General features: G+C 40.6%; 3 protein-coding genes across 5 annotated transcripts; 2 read left to right on the top strand and 1 right to left on the bottom strand.

The window, feature by feature from the left end:
• The first annotated feature begins 147 nt into the window (after window positions 1–147).
• LOC126367385 (uncharacterized) lies at window positions 148–1,176 on the top strand. Its single transcript, XM_050010891.1, has one exon. It carries the CDS (start codon window positions 342–344, stop codon window positions 984–986), a length of 645 nt encoding a protein of 214 aa, XP_049866848.1. The 5' UTR covers window positions 148–341; the 3' UTR covers window positions 987–1,176.
• Window positions 1,177–1,248: 72 nt separating this feature from the next.
• LOC126367316 (E3 ubiquitin-protein ligase MGRN1) lies at window positions 1,249–19,302 on the bottom strand. 3 transcript variants are annotated; one of them, XM_050010786.1, is made up of 14 exons: window positions 19,114–19,302; window positions 18,782–18,900; window positions 17,795–18,063; window positions 16,935–17,122; window positions 15,880–16,037; window positions 15,526–15,765; window positions 14,764–14,898; window positions 13,984–14,115; window positions 12,948–13,070; window positions 12,127–12,300; window positions 11,712–11,817; window positions 9,081–9,202; window positions 6,060–6,135; window positions 1,249–3,957 (listed from the first exon to the last, which is right to left on the bottom strand). In XM_050010786.1, exons 1-14 carry the CDS (start codon window positions 19,199–19,201, stop codon window positions 3,839–3,841), a joined length of 2,049 nt encoding a protein of 682 aa, XP_049866743.1. In that variant the 5' UTR covers window positions 19,202–19,302; the 3' UTR covers window positions 1,249–3,838. The 3 variants fall into 3 exon arrangements, 2 of the variants coding, with proteins under 2 accessions (XP_049866743.1, XP_049866744.1); XM_050010787.1 differs by having other exon boundaries at window positions 14,764–14,895; XR_007566473.1 differs by lacking the exon at window positions 9,081–9,202 and having other exon boundaries at window positions 3,897–3,957.
• Window positions 19,303–19,510: 208 nt separating this feature from the next.
• LOC126367382 (60S ribosomal protein L10) lies at window positions 19,511–22,162 on the top strand. The gene is made up of 5 exons (XM_050010888.1): window positions 19,511–19,609; window positions 19,732–19,760; window positions 19,843–20,148; window positions 21,064–21,226; window positions 21,960–22,162. The coding sequence occupies exons 2-5, from the start codon at window positions 19,738–19,740 to the stop codon at window positions 22,125–22,127; spliced, it is 660 nt and encodes a 219-aa protein (XP_049866845.1). The 5' UTR covers window positions 19,511–19,609; window positions 19,732–19,737; the 3' UTR covers window positions 22,128–22,162.
• The last annotated feature ends 130 nt before the right edge of the window (window positions 22,163–22,292 follow it).

Below are 22,292 nucleotides of genomic sequence, written 5' to 3'. Positions count from 1 at the left end.
TACGTGTATTCGAATTTGTTATTTTTTTTTTTTATTGTCACCGATGGGAATGTGAAACGTCGTTCTTCTGCGTTCCATTTAGATTGGCTATCCTTTTCTTTCTAACAGTATAATATATCAGCCCGTCCTGCTGTCATGATAAAAATACAATTTACAAAATCGAAATTGGATCTGAAAGCATCGCTCACTCAGTTCTACAAGCTTTACATATTTTACATAAAATAGAATCAATTATATACAGGAATAATTTACTGCTGTCCTTTAGGTCTAAGAAGTCGTCAAGAAAAGCACTTGTACAAATAATATGATTCTGTGGATATCGTTATCAGTGAATAACCAGTATGGGTGAGTTCAGCGCGTCCGAATGCTCCTGGAAGAAAATGGTGATAGCGAAGTCGGAAAACGAATGGACGGCTACTATTAAAAATGAAAGGCCAGACGACAATACAGCAAACACAAGTGTCGACGGAGATAGTTCTTTAGATAATCTCAAAGGAGAAAATTCGCAACAAGCAGTTGGCCAAAGTTATCAAAACAATCTGATCGCAGGGGAGGACTCTTATGCTATGGTACAGGAGTGTGACCCTCTATTAGTTGAGACAGGGAAGATGCGACGTCCGAGGGGATCGCTAAAAAATGAGTCGCCTGAAGAAAGAGCGTCAAGACTTGCCAAAATGTCGGCTTACGCCGCAAACCGGCTGGCGAATGAGACGGCGGAACAGCGCGCACTGAGGCTGAAGCGCATGTCGGCTTATGCAGCTAGAAGGCTAGCCCATGAGACCAGCGAGCAGAGAGCCACACGTCTGGCTCGTATGTCTGCTTATGCTGCAAGAAGACTTGCTCAAGAAAGTCCTGAACAGAGAAAAGCACGACTGACACGCATGTCTGCTTATGCAGCTAAAAGGCATGCCATGAGAAAACGAGGCAGCTCAGACAAATCTCAAATAGAGGACTCTACTCCAGCAGAGTATGATCCCCTGGCATGATGGTTGACCAAAAAAATAAACTTTATTAGTGGAGTTAACAGTTGCTTTACACCATATATGCATTTGATAATTTAAGTTAATGTAAATAAAATAAGAATATTATAGATTTATTACTTTTTCACATGTCAACATCACATTTACTATTGTAATTTTATTTTTATTAATAAAAGTGCCGTTTACTGGGTGTGCACCAAGATTTTAATTATAATTATGATTGCATACTTAATGCTGCTGATGTTTTATTGTTAACAGAAACACTAGATATTTTTAAAAGTTTATTGAATCAGTAATAACTATGTAATTTGATAATGTCTTAAAACTATCAGAATATAGGTACCTTTCTAAATAATTTGATTCTGTCACATAATAAGATACATATTTACAATATTTTGAGATTCAACTCGTAGAGTATATTTCATAAGCTACAAAACACGATTTTACAATATACATTTTGTTACAAGGCTGTATAACTTTAAATCTTTTTCTCCTTAGATGGGTAAAAAACAAAATATGCAGCCATGTTGTCTTGCTAGACTACCCTCATAAAATTACATGTACCTATTTGAAATATCCCTATATTCTAGGAATGTTGTTGTCAGTTCTTTTATACAATATATTCTACTGTCAATATCACTTACAATACATAATAATGCAACATATAAATACCCCAAAAAAAAAATATATAAATAGCCCCAATTCCTGCAAACACATACTAATTTTATTTTAAGTTATACCTCTCATTTTTTTATACACATTAAGTTATGTCATCATGTCAAAAAGTTTTAGATTTGTGCCTAAAATTGACATGTGTTCCATAAATTTTATGCCTGTCGATTTCCTTTTCGGCGGATACGAAAATGACAGGTATAACTTAAAATAAAATTAGATGGTGTGTACAGGAATCAGCACCATTATCTTTCATGGTACATGTAAAATAAGCTGTGGACTTTAATCTATAACAAATTCTAGACTATATTGATTTCTTCAGTTCAGTTGGAAATGAACTGAAGCAATGGCAACACTTAATTAACAGTCCATAAAGGCGGGAACACACATTTGGCACACTGCTGATACATTTAGCAAATGTATATTGTTACTGGCAATAAATTTATTTTATTCTTATTTACAAGCTTTTGTAAAGAGTATGTCAAAAAACAGGTGTGCAATCTACTTGCATGCCAGTTAACACATAAAACTAGCACTGGTATGAAAGTGTGTTCCCGCCTTATAATAAAAAATAATGAAGATTTTTTTTTAATACTTTGGAAATAAAGAAGTGTATAAAATAAATCTAAGCAGGAGAACACACCACCAAAAAATAAAGAGATTCTAGCTTTATCATATAAAATATAAGGGACGGATCTTAACTAAAACATTTATCTTAGTCATATTCTATGGTAGATATAGATTATGCCTTTCTTAAACAGATACACTTTTTTACACATGTTTCTTATATCTGGCGTATAATCGCGCAGTCATAATGGTGCTAATTCCTGTAAATACCATCTAATTTTATTTTAAGTTATATCTGTCATTTTCTTATCCGCCGAAAAGGAAAGGGACGGGTAATCGACAAGCATAAAATTTATGGAACACACGTCAATTTTAAGCACAAATCTAAAACAACCGTCTAAAAATTCGCCCGGGTTATTCATTTATTTACTCATTCTTCCTAAAATTAAGAGCTGTCAATCATCCGTCCCTTTCCTTTTCGGCGGATAAGAAAATGACAGGTATAACTTAAAGTAAAATTAAGAGATGTCTGCAGGAATCGGGGCCATTATTACATTAAAAATTCATAATTATATCTTGATTTATCCCATAAAACTACATTTCATAATTGCTGTTGTAATTGTAATAGCCATGTGTAGTAAAGATTACATTGTTATCACCCGCCAAAAAATACAAACGCAAATATCATTGCCTTATGACAAAAACTAAGTATATATTATACTATATATAATATATTATGTGTATATACATATTTATTTTATTTTATATATATATATATATATATATATATATATATATATTATGTTACTGTAAAAGCCTAATACCGGTAAATATTCCATTTGACGAGTTTTAGGAATAAAACAAGGTAGGTTATATTAATATTACAATACTTATTGTAAGCTAATTCTTCCCCGCCTGTACTTAAAATATTGTAACGCTTGATACGTCTGTAAGAATAACCAAATGCTTGCCGGTAGCGGCGGCTCAAATGAACGATTATTAAAGATCGGCTTTTATCACTTGGTAAATCTTAAGTTATACCAGATAATCTTCAGATTTACTGTAGTTCTAGATTTTACAGTAGACTCACAAGTGCTGCAACAATCATCTACGATAGATGCTGTGGCCAATGATGATGAGATTTTACAGTAACAATATAAAGTTTAATATGAAAGCCCCGAAGAGGAGTCTTCCTCTGGTCTTCCCGGCCCCGTCAAATACAAAGACGGCCCATATACATAGGTGCCTATTCTGACAAACACAAACATAACTTATTTTGATTTCACAGCTCATAAACTAGTGCCATCCTTCACTTGCAATACATGCAAGACTGGGATAGAGCTAGTTTTCCCTGTTTGTCTGTTCTTTTACCTGTCTCGTTGGCCTCGAATCTCGGTGTGGTACGGGTACTTAGTTCACATTGCGATGGATGTACATCTGACTTCTCCATTTGAGATATAGTCGTGAGCTTGTGTTCAAATTAAGTTGAGCCAGCCAGAAACGGCAGCAATCCCTCAAAAAGGTGGCAACGGATACGCCCTGTTGTTAGCTAGAGGTGAGGGATAAGGCGTGGGGCGCGCCAGCAGCTGCGGGGCGCGGGGCGGGGCGGAGGCCTGCCGCTAGCAGGCGGGGTCGGCGGCCACGCCGGGCGCCGGCGCCGCCAGCAGCTGCCGCGTCGACGACGTCGAGCTGTACGAGTCGCCCGACGAACGCACGCTCGATTGAGATAGTGGTGTACCTACGAATCAAATCAAATGCATTTATTGTATAACTATAGATAAACAAATAGCAGGCCTTATGCTAATAGTATGACATTCTCTGTAGTTCACCTTTTCAGGTGTACAATATTTGTGTGCGTCAAGCTAGCGGCCTCAAAAAAAAAATGGGCACGAAAAAATAATTTGACCATACCAAAAAATAGTACTCTTATTGAAAAAAATAGTACCTGTTGTAAAAAAATTAGTACCATCACGGTTCTGGATTTATAGCCATGTTTTATTGCACTTGCTAGCTTGACGGTGAGCGAAATTTGGCGAGAGTTAACGACAAGGTCTTTCGCTTTGATTTAAACGCCAAAAAATAGTACCGAAATAGTACTCACCCCCTGCAAAATACCGAAATGAGTACTTCAACGGTTCCAAAGTTATAAAGGCAGTTCTTTGATCCCGCTGGCTTGACGTTTTGAAAATACCTATTATCTGGGGAACGCTTGCATACTTCAGTATGTAACTAATGTCAATAAACTCGTATGAAATAGTACTTCCTACCATCATAATTTTGATCCGATTCTCTTTGTAGAAATATGTTAAAAAATCATCATAACCTATGCCATACATTTGTTGTTGATACAGTCACGTAGACAATTACATAACCTCACAATTTATTCGTAAGTATTGCCATCGCCAGTATTGCCATTTTGGAGGTCTACCGTACCATTTCTTTGCACTTCAGTGTTGCTATTACAAAAAAATGCTATTGCATACACCCATATGCAATAATTTTAATAGAAAATGGCTGCATGGGTCTAGTTCTTGTTGAAAACAATCTGTGATTTTAATACATCATAATACATTTTTAATCTGCTGTTTTATTTTATAATTTATACCTTCATGTTCAATTTGTTATGGATCGAAGAGTTTGTTAATAAACAATTTGCAGTATTTGTAGAATAACTCAAAGAGTTTCAACAATGATATTACTTTCATCTGACAAACCTGGAACTTCACCAATTTTTACCCAAAAATGGGGAAAAAATACTAAAATCTGACAACATTCTTCTTGAGCATGTGTAATAATTTTGTTCGCGACTGTACCTGTCTTGATAAATGTATGACAAAGGTTATAATGACTTTTTAACATATTTCTACAAAGAGAATCGGATTAAAAAATTATGATGGTAGGAAGTACTATTTCATACGAGTTTATTGACATTAGTTACATACTGAAGTATGCAAGCGTTCCCCAGATAATAGGTATTTTCAAAACGTCAAGCCAGCGGGATCAAAGAACTGCCTTTATAACTTTGGAACCGTTGAAGTACTCATTTCGGTATTTTGCAGGGGGTGAGTACTATTTCGGTACTATTTTTTGGCGTTTAAATCAAAGCGAAAGACCTTGTCGTTAACTCTCGCCAAATTTCGCTCACCGTCAAGCTAGCAAGTGCAATAAAACATGGCTATAAATCCAGAACCGTGATGGTACTAATTTTTTTACAACAGGTACTATTTTTTTCAATAAGAGTACTATTTTTTGGTATGGTCAAATTATTTTTTCGTGCCCATTTTTTTTTTTGAGGCCGCTAGCTTGACGCACACCAATATTTATTAACATAGAAATATTAATTTGTAATATTCAAAATTCGAGTATGCTCCATACCCCCTCCGGTTGATTGAGGGGAGGCCTGTGCCCAGCAGTGGGACGTATATAGGCTGTTTATGTATGTAAACATTCTAAATTAAACATGCCAATAATTATAATTGTGGACATCTAAAACAGACTAACATTCCACTATCACAATTTACCCTCATTCATTAACAAATCCTCAACACTGTAAAACTGCTTTGCACACAACCACGGGCGAACTATATTTAAAATGTCAGATAAAATGAAAAGTTTAACTTTTATAACACAAATAGTAACCGGGACCAACGCTTAATGTGCCATCCGACGCACGGATCAACTTACTTTCGGACAATCGGGTAATCAGCCTGCAACGACCCAGGGCTCACAGTGATTTTTTCGAAATATGACTACCGCAATTCGAACACGGGTCCTCCGTATCGTGAGCCCAGCGCTCAACCACTAGACCACGAGTATGCCGGCAGTAGTGTGAATAGTTACCTGGTAAAGAAGTGACGTGGTGCGGCAGCGCCCACCGCTGCGGGGTGCACTCCGCGGACACGTTGTTGGCAGTCTCCTGCAACAGATTAGATCTGTTACTATCACGTACCCTCACACTACAATCCACACATAAGCTTATTAGTACCCACGGTGAAGCTCGCAATACTGGTGCTGATTCCGACACACCATCTAATTTTATTTTAACTATACCGGGTGTCAGTAACATCGTAACGAAAATTTTGGGGGATGGTTCAGACCATGATTCTGAGTTGAAATTAATTAAAAGGAGTGGAATTCTCTGTCGTCTTCTGTGTTTCCGAATGCATATAACCCGGGTGCTTTCAAAGCCAGAGTGAACAGGCACCTTCTGGGCGAATGCCTTCGGGCATGTCTGGGGCCTTAGCCTTGGTTTGCTCTTGAGCAAACCCATCAATGGTAAAAAATCTAAAATTTTCATGACTTTTCCGACAGGAAATTGCACTTGATATCGACTCAGAATCATGGTCTGAATCATCCCCCTCAGTATTCGTTACGGTGTCACTAACACCCATACGTACTTGTATGGCTATCTGTATGTACTTGTATGGAATGTAATTGGTATAAGTGACATCGTAAAAAATACTGAGAGGGGTGATTCAGCTGATTATTCTGAGTTAATACGGAAAATTCCACTTGATATTAACTCAGAATCACGCTCTGAATCATGCCCCTGAGTATTCGTTACGATGTCACTAATAGCCTGTAATATAATAGTATAACTTAAAATTAAATTAGGTGTCTGCAGGAATCAAGGCCACTGGCGGATACAATTTAATTTTAGCGTAGTTTGACAGCTCCAAAAATATTACCGGCACTTACGCTTACAGATGATATTATACTGGGTTTACCCAGTACTTAGGCAAAACCCGGTAAAAACTGGAAGAAACCATCCAGATGTTTAGTTTACCCAAGCACCAGATTTAAACCCAGTACATTCTACACATAACCCCTCACTAATAAAAAAGAAATTAAACAATCGAACTATTTGAAAATTGGGTTCAAATTACTTGGCTGTTAAAATACTTACATACATATTGCTACTTAGCAATAAGACCGCCTATTGTACTCATTCTATTTCTCTTTTGTTTTGTAGTTTGTTTTTTCCTGTTTGTGCAATAAAGTATTTGTTATGTTATGTTATACGTGTTCAACGCTTGTGTATTTTTATCGGCAAGGGGGTTCGTCGAAATGAATAAGTGCTGGTATTATAACTGTCAAATTCGACTAAAATTAAAAGTAATAAAACTAACAAAAAAATCTTCAATGTCTGTAACGGGCAATACTGTGACCACTAATGAGATGACGTGATCGGGTTAACATAAATAGTGCATTATATAAACTATACGAGAGTCGGTTTTACACAGCTACATGTATGGGGTACGGTCACAAGTACTAATATGTATACACTTTGCAACCATGTCACATTAACTTAATTGACAAATTAAACTGTAATCCTCATTAAATGTCGAATATGATAGTGTGACAGGGTTCTAAAGTGGGTACATGATATTGCTCATGACTGTACGGTTCAACTAAAGCCAGTGCAGGAATTACCTGATTACCGCAAGAGAGAGAGCGACAGAGCATCTTCTCTCTCGCACGCAGTGTTAAGTCTACTCCGAACATCTGCGCTCCCTAAGGGTTGAACCATCTGACCGCAACACAATACAATTTGTTTTTATCCTTTTCTGTCACTCAGAACCGTTACTTACTAGAGCGAGATAATGCGACGACTCCGTTACGCGGTCGCACTCCCGCTATTTATCTCGCTCTAGCAAATGACGGTTGTGAGTGACAGAAAAGGATAGAAGCAAAGTGCGATGCGGTGTTGCCAGACGTAGCTCAACATTTATTTTTTATTTTTATTCTCGTAACAGAAATACAACTTTATTAGCTGAATAAAACAGACCCCCGTAAAATATTTATTGAGAAATAATTGTGTGAAATAACGCTACAAAAACAGTTCGTTCGTGGGTTTGAAAATATTTTTGTAAGCTGTTTAATTATAGTTTCAATTAAAGATCTGTATTAAAATGGAAAAATAATGCCACTGGCTGTCTCAAAAATTACAAATACATTATTGACGAACAAAAATATGTCCAAATCCACACACTAATAAAAAAAAAACAAACCACAGACAACAGAACGGAAACAAAATGGACGACGCTGAATGACGTGATTGCGCAAATGAACAGACGGATATCGCTACAAAATGAAACGAACAAACAAGCTGATGATGCCGGCCTTCCGTCACAGGCGACAGGGACGAATCCAGGGGCGTTTCAACACCCCCCCCCCCCCCCCATAACATAAACTCACGACTATATAATATATATATATACTTCCAGCCGTATTCGGCCATGGCGACAAGTCTCCAATCTAGGAACGCCTAAGATGCGCTCTTAGATGGCTGACGTAACCGATCTTAGCAGTGAATGTACGACCACATTCACTAAATACCCACTCCTCATGGAGCTTAATTACCCCCCGTATAATATTCAATATTTTATATTATACATCACATAGCATCACGTGATCATGTCTGTATCCCCAAAGGGCTAGGCAGAGGTGTATAGTATATGGCCTCGAATCCTCGCCCATTTAAGTATAAGTCGGGGGAGCATTTTGCCATTGCCCTGGAAAATCCCGGAAACTGGATATCAATTATGTATGATCCAAACACGAATGCAAACTCACAAAGTCGAATTCAGTGGTTATGCTAATTTATTTCACAAATAAATCATAATATCATACTTCCACTTTTCAAAAATCTCCCTTTTACAGAAGCTTACTTTTAAGATTCGACTGTGTCAGTCTGTTTTTAAAATTCAACCGAAAAATATAAAATAAATATGCTTTTTTTAACCACATTTTTTTTACTATGGAGAAATTACGGTCTCGATAATCCCACAAAACCCCAACCTCGCAACCCTAAGATTCGTCCCCTCGCTAACCCGTCGACGGGCCGGCCGCCGCACTTACTGGCATCTTGGCCACCTTTGGCACGGTCAGTATGGTGGTGTTGGTGTCTTCCGGCGTGAAATAGTCAGAGTCCTCGCCAACGGCCGGCGACTCCGCCTCGGCACGCGAGAGCGGCCCGGGGGCTGCCGGGGACCAGCACAGCTATGTTTACATTCTGCCACTGCCCACTGCCCCATTTTACCGGGGTGTTCAACAACTTTTGATACAGGGTCCGCCTAAGGCAAGCTATGCCACTCTTGCGATCTCGCTCCCACGCCGTTGGGTTCCAAATTCAAACCATCAGCTAAGGTAGCGAAAAACATCGATAGTGGTAGGACGAATGTCGTGTTTACATACTCGCGTTGACTTTCCTGCTTTCCGACAGTATGGTTAAGCCCCGTTTAGACATACCACAAACACAACCCGTTATGTCAAGCACATACTAAATACCCTCAAAAATGTTATTCTAGTAAGAACATATACAAAGAAAAAGAAGGACGGAAATCATTAACTTTATAATTTTATTTTGAAATTGCCACACCCTAGACACTCCACGCAAAAATCTCATCCTTACTGCCTAGCGCGGAAGTGCGAGTGAGACACAGTCCGCGCGCTGTCCCTCTTACTCCTTAGCGGCTTACGGCCATTTAAGACTAAAGTTATTCCCAGAGGGGGTGAGGTCGGCACCCGATAAGAATTGGTGCGGGGCGGAGAATTACCGTTTTATATTATTATTCTTTATTCTATGACATTACCGTAAGCATGACAAGACGAACGAACATACATACAACTAAACTAACAGATTATTTCCTTAAAACTTAACGTTGATACCTTCTGAAGACATAGTGGTGGCCCTAGCAAAGATTTAGGCGGTGCGAGACCTGAAAGTGGCACCCCTCAGCCCCTCAAAATACAAAACCCAGTTGCTCCCCTCTAGATACGGGGCTGCTGGCCAAGGTGGACCAGTCTAGTTGATTTAAGCCCCCCCTATCAAGGCGCGGCGCCCGGTGCGGTCGCACCGCCTAGGCACCTAGGGCGGTGCGAGACCTGAAAGTGGCACCCCTCAGCCCCTCAAAATACAAACCCCAGTTGCTCCCCTCTAGATACGGGGATGCTGGCCAGGGTGGACCAGTCTTGTTGATTTAAGCCCCCCCCCCCTATTAAAACGTAGCGCCCGGTGCGGTCGCACCGCCTAGGCACCTAGGGCGGTGCGAGACCTGAAAGTGGCACCCCTCAGCCCCTCAAAATACAAACCCCAGTTGCTCCCCTCTAGATACGGGGATGCTGGCCAGGGTGGACCAGTCTTGTTGATTTAAGCCCCCCCCCCCCCCTATTAAAACGTAGCGCCCGATGCGGTCGCACCGCCCTAGGTGCCTAGGTGGTGCGAGACCTGAAAGTGGCACCCCTCAGCCCCTCAAAATACAAAACCCAGTTGTTCCCCTCTAGATACGGGGCTGCTGGCCAGGGTGGACCAGTCTTGTTGATTTTGGCGCCACCTCGCACCGCCCTAGGGCCGCCACTGTGAAGACATACCTGGCACATCATATTTAAAAAATAACATACATTTTATATTAATGTAATTCAACATGTCAATGACAAAACAAAACGTACAGAAGAAGCATGTCCATCCAAATGTAACTACATGTATGATGAACTACGACATTTTAACTTTTAACAGCCAATCGTATTTATAAAACTATATTTTTCCAAGCAAGCGCCATGCGCCACTGAGAATAGTAAAGATAGATATTCTTATGAAAGAGATGGATGGAGTCGACTGAAAATGGCGCCGATTCGAGCAACCATCAACTTAATTTTAACTTAATTTGACAGGCTACAACTAGCTCTATCTATCACGCCTCTGTCCCAGAAGGGATAAGCAGATAGTATATGCACCCAATCCTAGCCAGCTATGATCAATTCCTATGTTCTGCCTTCCAAGTCCCAAGTTTTCCACTTAGTTTGGAAGTCAGTGGACCATGCTTTGTACCATGTTCCAGTTAAAAATAAGCTCAATGTACTAAAAATTGTTACTGTAACTGTTGACAATAAACTGTTTATTTATTTATTATTTATTCATTAGGGGGCGAGCCACGAGAAACCACGTGATATCAATTATCTATCTCTCCTTTCTTTTCGGTTTGTGCAGTTTGTGTAATAGACCACTCTGGGCGCAATCCCACGTCAGACAGAGTACTGCGGGGCGGAAGGCAAGAGGGAACCCACTGCCCTATTTTTCCCTAAAAAGTATCATGGAGAATGCTACACCGACAAGAGCGTGGCTCTTAAATTAGTGATGAGCAATTTGTAACTGCTAATGTAACTCTTGGGTAGTATCGTAGGTCAAAGATAAATTATGAAATTCTGATTACTAAATAAAGACAGATCTAAAACTGACGACAAACTTTTTTTTTAACTTATTTATGACTTTTGATCAATGAAAACGTAATAATAAGTCCGACATTTTATCACGTTTTTCTATGACATCACAGTGTGCTTTTTCATACAAATTCCTAAGCAATTTCGTGTTTTGACGTTTAGTAAAAAGTAACTGATTCGACTAGTTGGAAACTAGCCTATTAGCACAGACCCTCCGTCAGTACGTACAAGACGTGACGTCGTGGCGGTGCCAGTGTGGCGGTGTATACGTACAGCGGTGGTTGTGTGCCGGCTCGTCGGTGTCGGTGTCGTCGATGTGCGCCAGCGCGGGCGCCGACAGCCGCAGCGCCGCGCCCGCTGCGCACACGCCTTTTATTACCTACGGGAGATCATCATCAATCAGCCTGCATCATCGCACTGTTTGGAACATGAGTCAACTCGTATACCAGTCCTCGAAGGGACCATTTAAACGCGGTAAGAACCCGTTATTATGTGTTTTAATTATCTCGAAGGGACCCTCTTACAAGTGAAGAGAAACATAATATAAGCTTAGTGGTAATTTTTTTTTACCAAATGGCAACGCAGGCGTCCCCTATGGGGGGGGGGGGGTTATGTCAGCTGGGCTACCCTTGAAATGTCACTGTCACTTTTGAGCATACCTGTCTTCTTATACCATGGTTAAACATACCCCGTTAGCGGGCAGATGCGTCAACAGCGGCGACAGCCTCTCAGCGTCGCTGTCGGGCTCGGCGTCGGGCTCCGCCCCCGGCGCGGCGGCGGCGGCCGCGTCGTCCTCGCCCTCCGACGCACACGCCGACTGGACTGAGCCTTCTTCACCGCCGTACTCAGAGTTTAGGGACGACTAGGGTAGAAGTGGACATTGCATTAAAAAACTTTATTTTAACATAAAAATCATCTATACCTCTCCTTCCTTCCTTCTTTACAGAAACTACGTCGATTAGAGTTATAAGCAATTCATATTTCCGACATGCATTAGTCGCAAAAACAGGGGGGTTAAAATGGCCACATCGAAGCAATTCATCTAAAAAAGCAACATTGCAATTTGACATTTGCGCATATGAAAGTAAGTGCGAAATGCAAACAAATGTCAAATAGCATATTGCTTTCTTGAATTGAATGAATTGCTTCGATGTGTCCATTTTAACCCCCCTGATCTTCGACACGCTGCCATCTTTAGGACTCTAACTAAATTACACCCCGGACACTCCATACAATCATCACATTCTTACTTACCGCGTAAGTGTGAGAGAGACAGACAGTAAACCCCCCCCCCCCCCCCAACCCCTAAACAGGAGTGAAGTCGGCGCCCGGTACGAATTGGTGCGGGGAGAGTTACCTTTGTAAACGTAGTATTATTCTTTATTTTATTTTCCGCAGTAAAAAGGTCCGCCAGTAATGTATACGTGTTTAAGTTTTTTGATAAATAAACATTATCCTATTCTAACATCTATGACCAAACACTTTACAGCAGGTTAAAATACGAGTTACCTTGGAGACGTTGTCGGTGCCGTTGACGGCGGGGTGGGTGTACAGCAGCGGGCTGGTGGCCGCCGCCTTCTCCTCGCGGGCGCGGGCCTCCTCCTCGCGAGCCAGCAGCACCGACATGCGGAACTGCACACACAACACTCCGATACTACAGGGGCCGTAAGGTGTCATAGATTCTTCTTCTTCTATCGTGTGGGTTGTGAGGTGGATTACCAACCGCATCAACCCTGGTGTCAGGGTTATTATTGAGCCGCCATAGGCCCCTGACATGACTCATGTGACGACTACGTACTTACATCAGTAAGTAGTAACCGGGACCAACGGCTTAACGTGCCTTCCGAAGCACGGATCATCTTAGTTTTTGGACAATCAGGTGATCAGCCTGTAATGTCCTAACCAAACTAGGGATCACAAAGTGATTTTTGTGATTTGTCCCCACCGGGATTCGAACCCCGGACCTCCGGATCGTGAGCACAACGCTCAACCACTGGACCACGGAGGCCGACATAGATTAAATAGCCCACTTTCACGACTGCTACCCCTGCTGAATATTATACAAAAGGGTAGTTTCCAACTAGTCAAATCAGTTACTTTTTACTAAACGGCAAAACACGAAATTACTACGGAATTTGTATGAAAAAGCAACCTGTGACGTCATGGAAAAACATGACAAAATATCGCACTTATGATTACATTTTTCATTATTAAAATTCATAAATAAGTTAAATAGAAAAAAGAAAACGTTATTAGTCACCTTTAGATCTTAGTCTGACTCTATTATAAGTCGTGACCCTTACGATATAGTTTATAATGGTGCTAGTTCCTATAGACACCATCTAATTTTAATTTAAGTTAAACCTGTCATTTTCTTATCCGCCGAAAAGGAAAGAGAAAGATTTTGTTCGTATTTTGACAGAACGACATGATTTATTTGTTCACATATTAGCACCAATCGACATAATGATATCGTCAGATTCGATAAAATGACCGTCACAATTTCGTATCACGTTGTGCATGTTAGCCCTACAGGTGCACCTACCTCGGGAGTGACAGCTGGAGCGACGCGGTCCCTCTTGTCATCCTTCACGACCTTGCCCTTGCGGCTGCCGCTGCTGCCGAGGCTAGTGGACGAGCTGCGTTCCAGGTTGCAGCGGTTCAGGATCTCTGCCGCCTAAAATGCGATACACGTTTTTCATTAGGGGAGAAGAACCACATCTATTGTGGCATTTTGAGGGTTTCGTACCTGAAAAGGACAGACAAAAAAATTGGTCCTATAAAGGTTCCGTTTTCACTTGTACAAATAATTGGTCGTATTGTTCCGTTTTTACCTGTAGAAAAAATTGGTCCTATAAAGGTTCCGTTTTTACCTGTACAAAAAATTGGTCCTATAAAAGTTTCGTTTTTACTTGTACAAAAAAATTGGTCCTTGTTCCGTTTTACCTGTACAAAAAATAGGTCTTATAAAAGTTTCGTTTTTACCTGTACAAATAATCGGTCCTATAAAGGTTCCGTTTTCACGTGTACAAATAATTGGTCGTATTGTTCCATTTTTACCTGTACAAAAAATTAGTCCTATAATGGTTCTGTTTTTACCTGTACAAAAAATTGTACAGGTAAAAACGGGTGGTATGGTGTGGTTGGTTGGATTTGCTTTTGTATGGTGTTGGTATTGGGATGTGATATTTGGTTTGTGGTGTGGTATTGGCATTGGATATGTGGGTTTATGTTGTGTCTGATGGGTCCCCTCCGGTTGATTGAGGGGAGGCCTGTGCCCAGCAGTGGGACGTATTTAGGCTGTTTATGTATGTATGATGGGTACCTGTGAAGCAGTATCGGTGTCGGGGCTCGCGATGGTGGGCGGCGGCGGGATGGGCCGTGCGGGGTGCGGTCCGTTCAGCGCCTCGATCAGGGACACCGGCTCGTAGCCCGGCGGGATGGTCTCCATGCTGCCCTGCTGGAGAGAAAACATTTCATCAGTATACATTGAAAAGCTGTGGTAGCCCAGTTGGAAGAACGCTTGGCTCTCACTGTGAGGTCGCAGGTCCGAATCCCAACACGGGCCTTAACCAATGATTTTTGAATTCATGTTTGGATCTTTAAATGTTTATCACATCAGTGGTGAAGAAACTCACATTCCTGAGAGAGGCGTTACGGAGGTATGTGACTTAAACTGTATAGGGCTGGTTTTGGAAGGGCAGATAGGCTATAAAACCGGACCTGTCAAATCTTCAGAATAGATAAGCGGAGCCTGTGAAAAACGGGATAACACTAGGGAGAATATGATACATTTTTAATTAAGCTGCTTTGGACTTCCAGACCTATCTCGACTTTCCAATCCGGAAAGTTGCTTCTGTAAAAGAATCAAATCCAGCGCCCTGCCAAATCTGAAAGAATGCTATGGAGATGATGATGACACATTATTGATTTCATTACCTGGTTACTTACTGATGTAAGTACGTAGTCACATGAGCCACGTGAGTTGCGCTAAACAAGCGCCAAGTTTTCGCCGCATTTTTGTATCAAGCGCTGTATCTACGGTAGTGGTAAGTCAATGACTAAGTACCAGGCACACATAACTTACATCAGGCGGATTAGTAGTATTAGCTGGCGTTCCAGTAAGCTTCTGGAGCGCTCTGATCTGCAGTAGCGCGCGGAAGGGCGCGCGACATATGGGGCAGTTGTTGGCCTGGTAGCGCAGCGAATCTGCGCATGAGTTGCACAGACAGAGATGGCGGCACGGCAGGATGAGCGTGTCGCGCACGTCACACATGCATATCACGCACTCTGAACCACCGTCCTCTGTCTCCTCGTCCGAGCTTGGCTGTGAAAAGTATGAAAAAAACGTAACGTAAGTGTATAAAACTTAATCTATTCTACTACCAATTGGGATAGTCAGAGGTACCCACATCTCACCGAGCTTATTCTACCACCATACCTTGGTATCAAGATTTTTGTTCTCAATGCCGTATATCTCCTGCAGCAGGTAGCAGAGTCCGTCGACGAACAGTTTCTGTTTCAATGCCTTCAACACGTACGTGCCGTCCGAGTGCTTCTCTACTACTGCTATCGTCGTGTGCGACTGCCTTATTTCCGCTGGAAAAAAAGAAATAGTCACCATCAGCAGGGTCTGCAGGGCAACCAACAACAAGTGTATTAACTATTGGTGATCCACTCAGGAAAACGCCGAGTGTGATACAAGCACACGTATTTGCACTGGACACTTACGGTCACAAGTGTATACACTTTGAAACCATGTCACATTAACATTTTTAAAAAATTAAACCGTAAGTCTCATTAAATGACAAATATGATAGTGCGACAGGGTTGTAAAGTGGGTATATGATATTTCTCATGATTATACATACGGCGTTCGCGCCAGTTAAGGTTAGAGCTAAATCTCGGCGCCGATATCGACGTCCAGTCTTTGCGGCAGGGCAACATCGAGCGATGCTAGATTTATATCGGGGGCTTCGACCAATAGTAGCCCTACGTCGTCTATCTACGTAGATAGCATTCGCTGCGTCCATTGGTCGAAGCCCTCGATATATGTAGCGCGGCGCGGTGTTGCCGTACCGCAAGAACTGGACGTCGATATCAACGCCGATATTAAGCTAACCTTCACTTGATCAAACACGCTATGTAAGTGTGCAGTGCAAATACGTGTGCTTGTGACGCACTCGGCGTTTTTCTGTGTGGATCACCAAGAGTTAGTACACTCAGTAGATGCAAGACTTTAGTTAAGGCATTAATATAGCCTGAGACTGACTAATCGATCTTATGCGTTCGTCACACTGAGGCGAATTGCTCCACCTGGATTTGAGTTTATTGACGTGTATTGTAGGTTTGCATCAGATGGTATTAACTAATTGGCTGGACAAATCGGAAGCGCTGAGGGCTCTCATCCAGTACAAAATTTAAGGTTACAGGCCTGAGGGTTCCCCGTACTGTTGAGTCAAGCCTTCACTATCCATACACTTCAAGTACACCAACCTTCCTGCCCCTCATCAACCACGCAGTATATAGCGATGGGGATGATCTCCCGGTCAGCGTTGTATAGCAGATCCTCTTCAGGATACTTCGACGGGTCGAACACGTGAGAAATCTGACAGAACTGCTGGTTCGCGCCCTTTTTGTAATGGTACGTCTGTGACGTCATCGCTGCGTCGCGCGGGTAGTACCTGTGGGAACATTACGACGTGAAAAGTCTATAATATTAGGTATTTGTCTATGAAATTGCTATTTCAATACTGTTCAGTTCAATATTCCAATACTGGCTAATTTAAAGCTCAATATTCCAAATTCAAATTAATTTAAAATTACAGCCCATTCGTCCAAGTTGTTAATATGTTTTTCCAGCTCTTGTATGTCTTGGACGTTGTTTCGTTATTGAAAATACGTGAGTAGGTTTATGTGTGATTATATTTTTTTTAATGTACATACATCTATACTAATATTATAAATGGGAAAGTGTAAAAACAAAACGGAGCGACGAATTATCGTCATTTTTTAAATAGAGACAGTTGAAGGGATGGAGAATGACATAGGCTACTTTTTGTCTCTTTCCCCTTCTCCCCCCCCCCCCCCCCTCTAAAATGGGGGGTGGAAATTTGTATGGAACATTCTGCAATTTTGAAGGAAGAAAGCTAAAAATTGCGGACTATTAGTGACTGACAAAAAATGCATAATTTTTTTGGAAATCTGCCCCCAACCCCTTCAAAGAGGGGTTGAAATTTTATACTGGTCTTTTAGCAGTATTCAAGGCAGGAAAGGGGAACCATGTTTCCCCGAAGTTAGCGCGAGCGAAGCCGCGGGCACAGGCTAGCATACTTAAACAGTAAAATAATACTCACACAACACCAGCTGGAGTGACTTCTTCAGTGCAGAAATAAAATACAGTAATAGCACATCGTGCATCACAGTCAAATGTGAACTCAATGTTATAGTATGTCCCCTTGCTATTGTTGTCATTAGCCTTTATTGTTCCATCTCCAATCTTGTTCTCCGCCAGTTTGCCCACCGGTTCTGGGCAACGGACGAAGCGTAACGACTCCTTACGAATATTCACTAAGCTTTTCAAAGTTTTTGTTGGTTCATTTGATTGAGGTGGAGGATATGGGAACTGTAAAAAATATTTTATTTATTATGCAGTTGGTCAAACAACCCCAACTTTGAGCCACATCAGGGGTCTTTTGGAGTTGTAGTCATTGATTTCACAACCCATTCTAAAGAATAAGACAAATGGCAACTACCTAAATTAAATAATCAGAAACAGCCTGCTGAATTATTTCTTTTATCATTTTCTGTGTCACAGTCACAAGCATCAATATGTATACACTTGGGAACCATGTCACATTTACTTTATTGACAAATTGAACTGTAAGTCTCACTAAATGTCAAATATGTTAGTGCAACAGAGTCCTAAAGTGGGTACATTATATTGTTCATGACTGTAGAAGCAAAAAGAAATCTATGCTTTACAAGTATATTTACCACCAATAAACGTTTAAGCTTACAAGATTCTAAGCTTATAAGATTGACAAGATTCCTCCAATAAGCTTTACAAGATTGGATGATTGCAGACACAGGGAGTTATGGAAGATGGAGGAGGCCTTTAAATAAAGATTCTATCTATCTATCTATCCTTTACCTTTCCATACTTCAAATAAAATCTTTACTTACAATGTTTTTAGCAACTTTATAACACAATATTTCTTTTTATTAATTAATACTTTATGCTTAAAAATATATTTTCAAGGACACTATATGACATATTTAGATTTCACAGACGCTATATTTACTTATGAATGTTGAAAAGGTATAAAAAGAATATGACTTACAGGTGTGGGTCTACTGCCTAGAAAATTAAGATCAGCATTCTCTCCAAAGAGGTAGGCCTCAGGTTGAGGAGTGTCAAATCTTTCGCCTCCCATAATGAAGTGGCTCCCGAAGTAGTTACCTATAAATATTCACAACTCTTTGCTTATCCTCTTAATCCATGTCTAAATAAAATAAAAAGTAATTTAATTATCAATATCTACTCTTTCTCAAGTATTTCTATAAGCCTTATGATAAGAAATAAGGCGTAATTGGAATTTGTCGTTTAACAATAGGAAAATTATGCAAATTGCTTGAGTAAATCAACACAATACTAAAAAGGTCACGGGCTTACCAGATCTCGGAGGGTATTTGTAAGCATGATTGGACACCACATCTGCTTCTTCCACGCCAGCATTCTGGCGGCTAGTTAAAGCACCCATTTTTGCTCACGACCTATCCCTAAATTAGATATTTTTTTAGAAATATTACAGAAAATAGGGAAAAAGTCGTCTATCGTCCACAACAACACAAAAACTTTGACTTTTCCAGATTCGTTCTAAAATTATATGTAATTTTTTTTGTTTTGATTGATCAGTATCGTTCAGAAAAAAAATATTTTGTTTTTATTTTATTTCTATTTGGTTTCTAATTTCTAAAATTTTTATTTTTATTTTGATAATTTGATTTCAGTTTTCTTTCAGCTTTCGGTCGGATGCATTCAGCGAGCCGCGAAAATAAATGGGCATCTAGATATTTTTATTGTATTGGCAACATTGAAATCGAAAACGTCAAGCAGCCGAGTTCCTTTTGTCAATCTCTTTTCGAGGTTAAGGTGTCACTTTGTGAAGGTGCTTATCAAATTTTCTGTATAAAATCTGTTAAAATCTTAAGGAGTTTCTCATATTTTAATGTGATATTGATAATTCGTGATCTGTGTTAGTTACTAAGTTTGTTTTTTGGTTTATTTCAGATCACAATGGGGCGCCGTCCGGCTAGATGGTAAATATTTGCAACCCTCAAACTTTCATTTTGTGTAGTGTTATTGAGCAGGTTTTTTTTAGAATGTATTATCAATTTTCAGTTACCGGTACTGTAAAAACAAACCGTACCCGAAATCACGGTTTTGCCGTGGTGTGCCGGACCCTAAGATCCGTATCTTCGACTTGGGAAAGAAGAAGGCGTCAGTAGACGACTTCCCACTATGCGTGCACTTGGTGTCCGATGAGTACGAGCAGTTGTCCTCGGAGGCGCTGGAGGCAGGCCGTATTTGCTGCAACAAGTACCTCGTGAAGAACTGCGGCAAGGATCAGTTCCACGTCCGCATGAGGCTGCATCCATTCCACGTCATCCGCATCAACAAAATGTTATCGTGCGCTGGAGCTGATAGGTAAGTACTTTTGATTCAGTGTCTTTGTAAAATCAACCACAAAGGCATGGGTAAACATGCCTTGTATGTCTTAACTGCCATAGAATGCCTGTATTACGGCTCTTGTCCAGTACTTGGCTATTCTACAGCAGTTTTGAGCTACTAGATTTGTTTATCCAGCTTGTGCTTGTTCTTGTTGTAACCTCAACTATGAGTTTCTAATTGATATGATAAGAACATAACCTCAATGTTTGTCATTTTAAAATATAAATTTGTTGTATGATATTTTATTACACACTACTATTTTGCAAGTCATAATGACACTGCAACAAGCTCATAATTATGACTAATTAGTTTTAAAGCAATAGCATGGTATGGTAAAAACATGGCCATTAATTGTGCCTGTGGCACACTGTGCCTGATTTGGGTAGTTATTTTTACAGAAATAAGATATAAAGTTACACCTCAATAATATAGACTCCACAGCCACCCCTAATTGTCAGAATAATGAAGATAAAGGCATTCTAGTATTATGAGCCCCATTAACACTTCTATGCAGACTTGAAATGACCGGCCGATTCGAATCTCTGATTATAACAAATCAGGTATTTTTAGTCCAAAGCAAATCCAGTGTTGATTGGCAACTGTAAAGCACTATATAAAGACCCCCCAATACCTGTGAAATATGGGAAAATATGCCATGCTGTTATTGGCTTGATAAAGTCACAGTAGATCCTGCAGCATAATGTGACAGATACACAGCTACCTACTGTTACCGTCATCTATCAAGATTTTGCGGCTAATGGTGATGATAAATGTAAAGAAGTCCTCTTCTTCATCACACTCATTCTACAAAAATGTCCTTTTAGAAAGGGACAAAAGATGTTTAAGAATTCTAGGTTCAATTATTTATTGGTATCAAAATCTTCATTACAGGCTCCAGACTGGGATGCGTGGTGCGTTCGGCAAACCGCAAGGCACCGTAGCCCGCGTGCGCATTGGACAGCCCATCATGTCCGTGCGCTCCAGTGACCGCTGGAAGGCGCAGGTCATCGAGGCTCTGCGTCGTGCCAAGTTCAAGTTCCCTGGTCGCCAGAAGGTGAGTTATTGCCATTTATTGTTAAACTGTTATTTAGGAGAACAGCATGGCTGGTAGCAAGCAGCACAGCACTTCCTCCTCGTTTATTTTGTAAACTGAAAATGGCACTCTTGATTGTCAAATGCAGAATGAGAATATCTTTATTGCTAAGCAAAGGTATTTAACAGGTATTGATAGGTATTTAGATTTTTTTAAATAGTGCCGTATATTTCGCCTGTGTATGAAAAAAAAGGCATGCATATGAAAAGCATTTGAAATTGTATAACATTTTGAATTATTAGATGATCTCAATATACTTCCTAGAATTTAATTATTTCTTGTAAATAAAATCTAAATCTTCAGTCAAAAAGCTTTTTGAAAACACAACTGAATAGTTGAATACAGGCACTTATCAGTGAAAACTGCCTGCCTGAGTTAATAATAATAATAAAATAAAAAAAGCTTTTTTTAGCATAAATGGGTACTATCCAACCCAATGCGTCAAGGGATCACGCAGTGAGACCGGGAAAATCGACGCTATCAGACTCGCTCGAGATCGTGGTTACGCCAACCAATTTACTATTAGACTACACGATCCCGATTGCCGAACCCATGAAGGCCCGTGACCTTGACGCATCATGCAGAATGGATTGGCTTTGTGATTGAACAGCCCCCAAGTATTTACATAAATACACTCATACCTACGCTTACATAACTTCTAGCTAAAAATCTACAATTTTTTATTCGTTTCCAGATCTACGTCTCGAAGAAGTGGGGCTTCACCAAGTACGAACGGGACGAGTTCGAGCGCCTCCGCGAAGAGGGCCGCCTAGCCAACGACGGCTGCAACGTGCGCTACCGCCCCGAGCACGGCCCCCTCGACTCGTGGCGCAAGGTGCAGACTGAAATCTACAGCGTCTAAACACTCGTGACTTATAATAAAACTGTAAAAATGTAGCTCTGGATTTTATTTCGGTATGTTAGCCTCATAGCTTAACCATTCCCTTATTTATTACTAATTTACATTCATTCACACACATAAACAGTTTATCTACAACAGTTACAAACGTACGCGGCCCGTGTCTGG

The sequence above is a fragment of the Pectinophora gossypiella genome, chromosome 6 (assembly GCF_024362695.1).
Source record: "Pectinophora gossypiella chromosome 6, ilPecGoss1.1, whole genome shotgun sequence".
Classification (NCBI taxonomy): Eukaryota; Metazoa; Arthropoda; class Insecta; order Lepidoptera; family Gelechiidae; genus Pectinophora; species Pectinophora gossypiella.
This window is presented reverse-complemented; position numbering and strand designations above follow the sequence as displayed.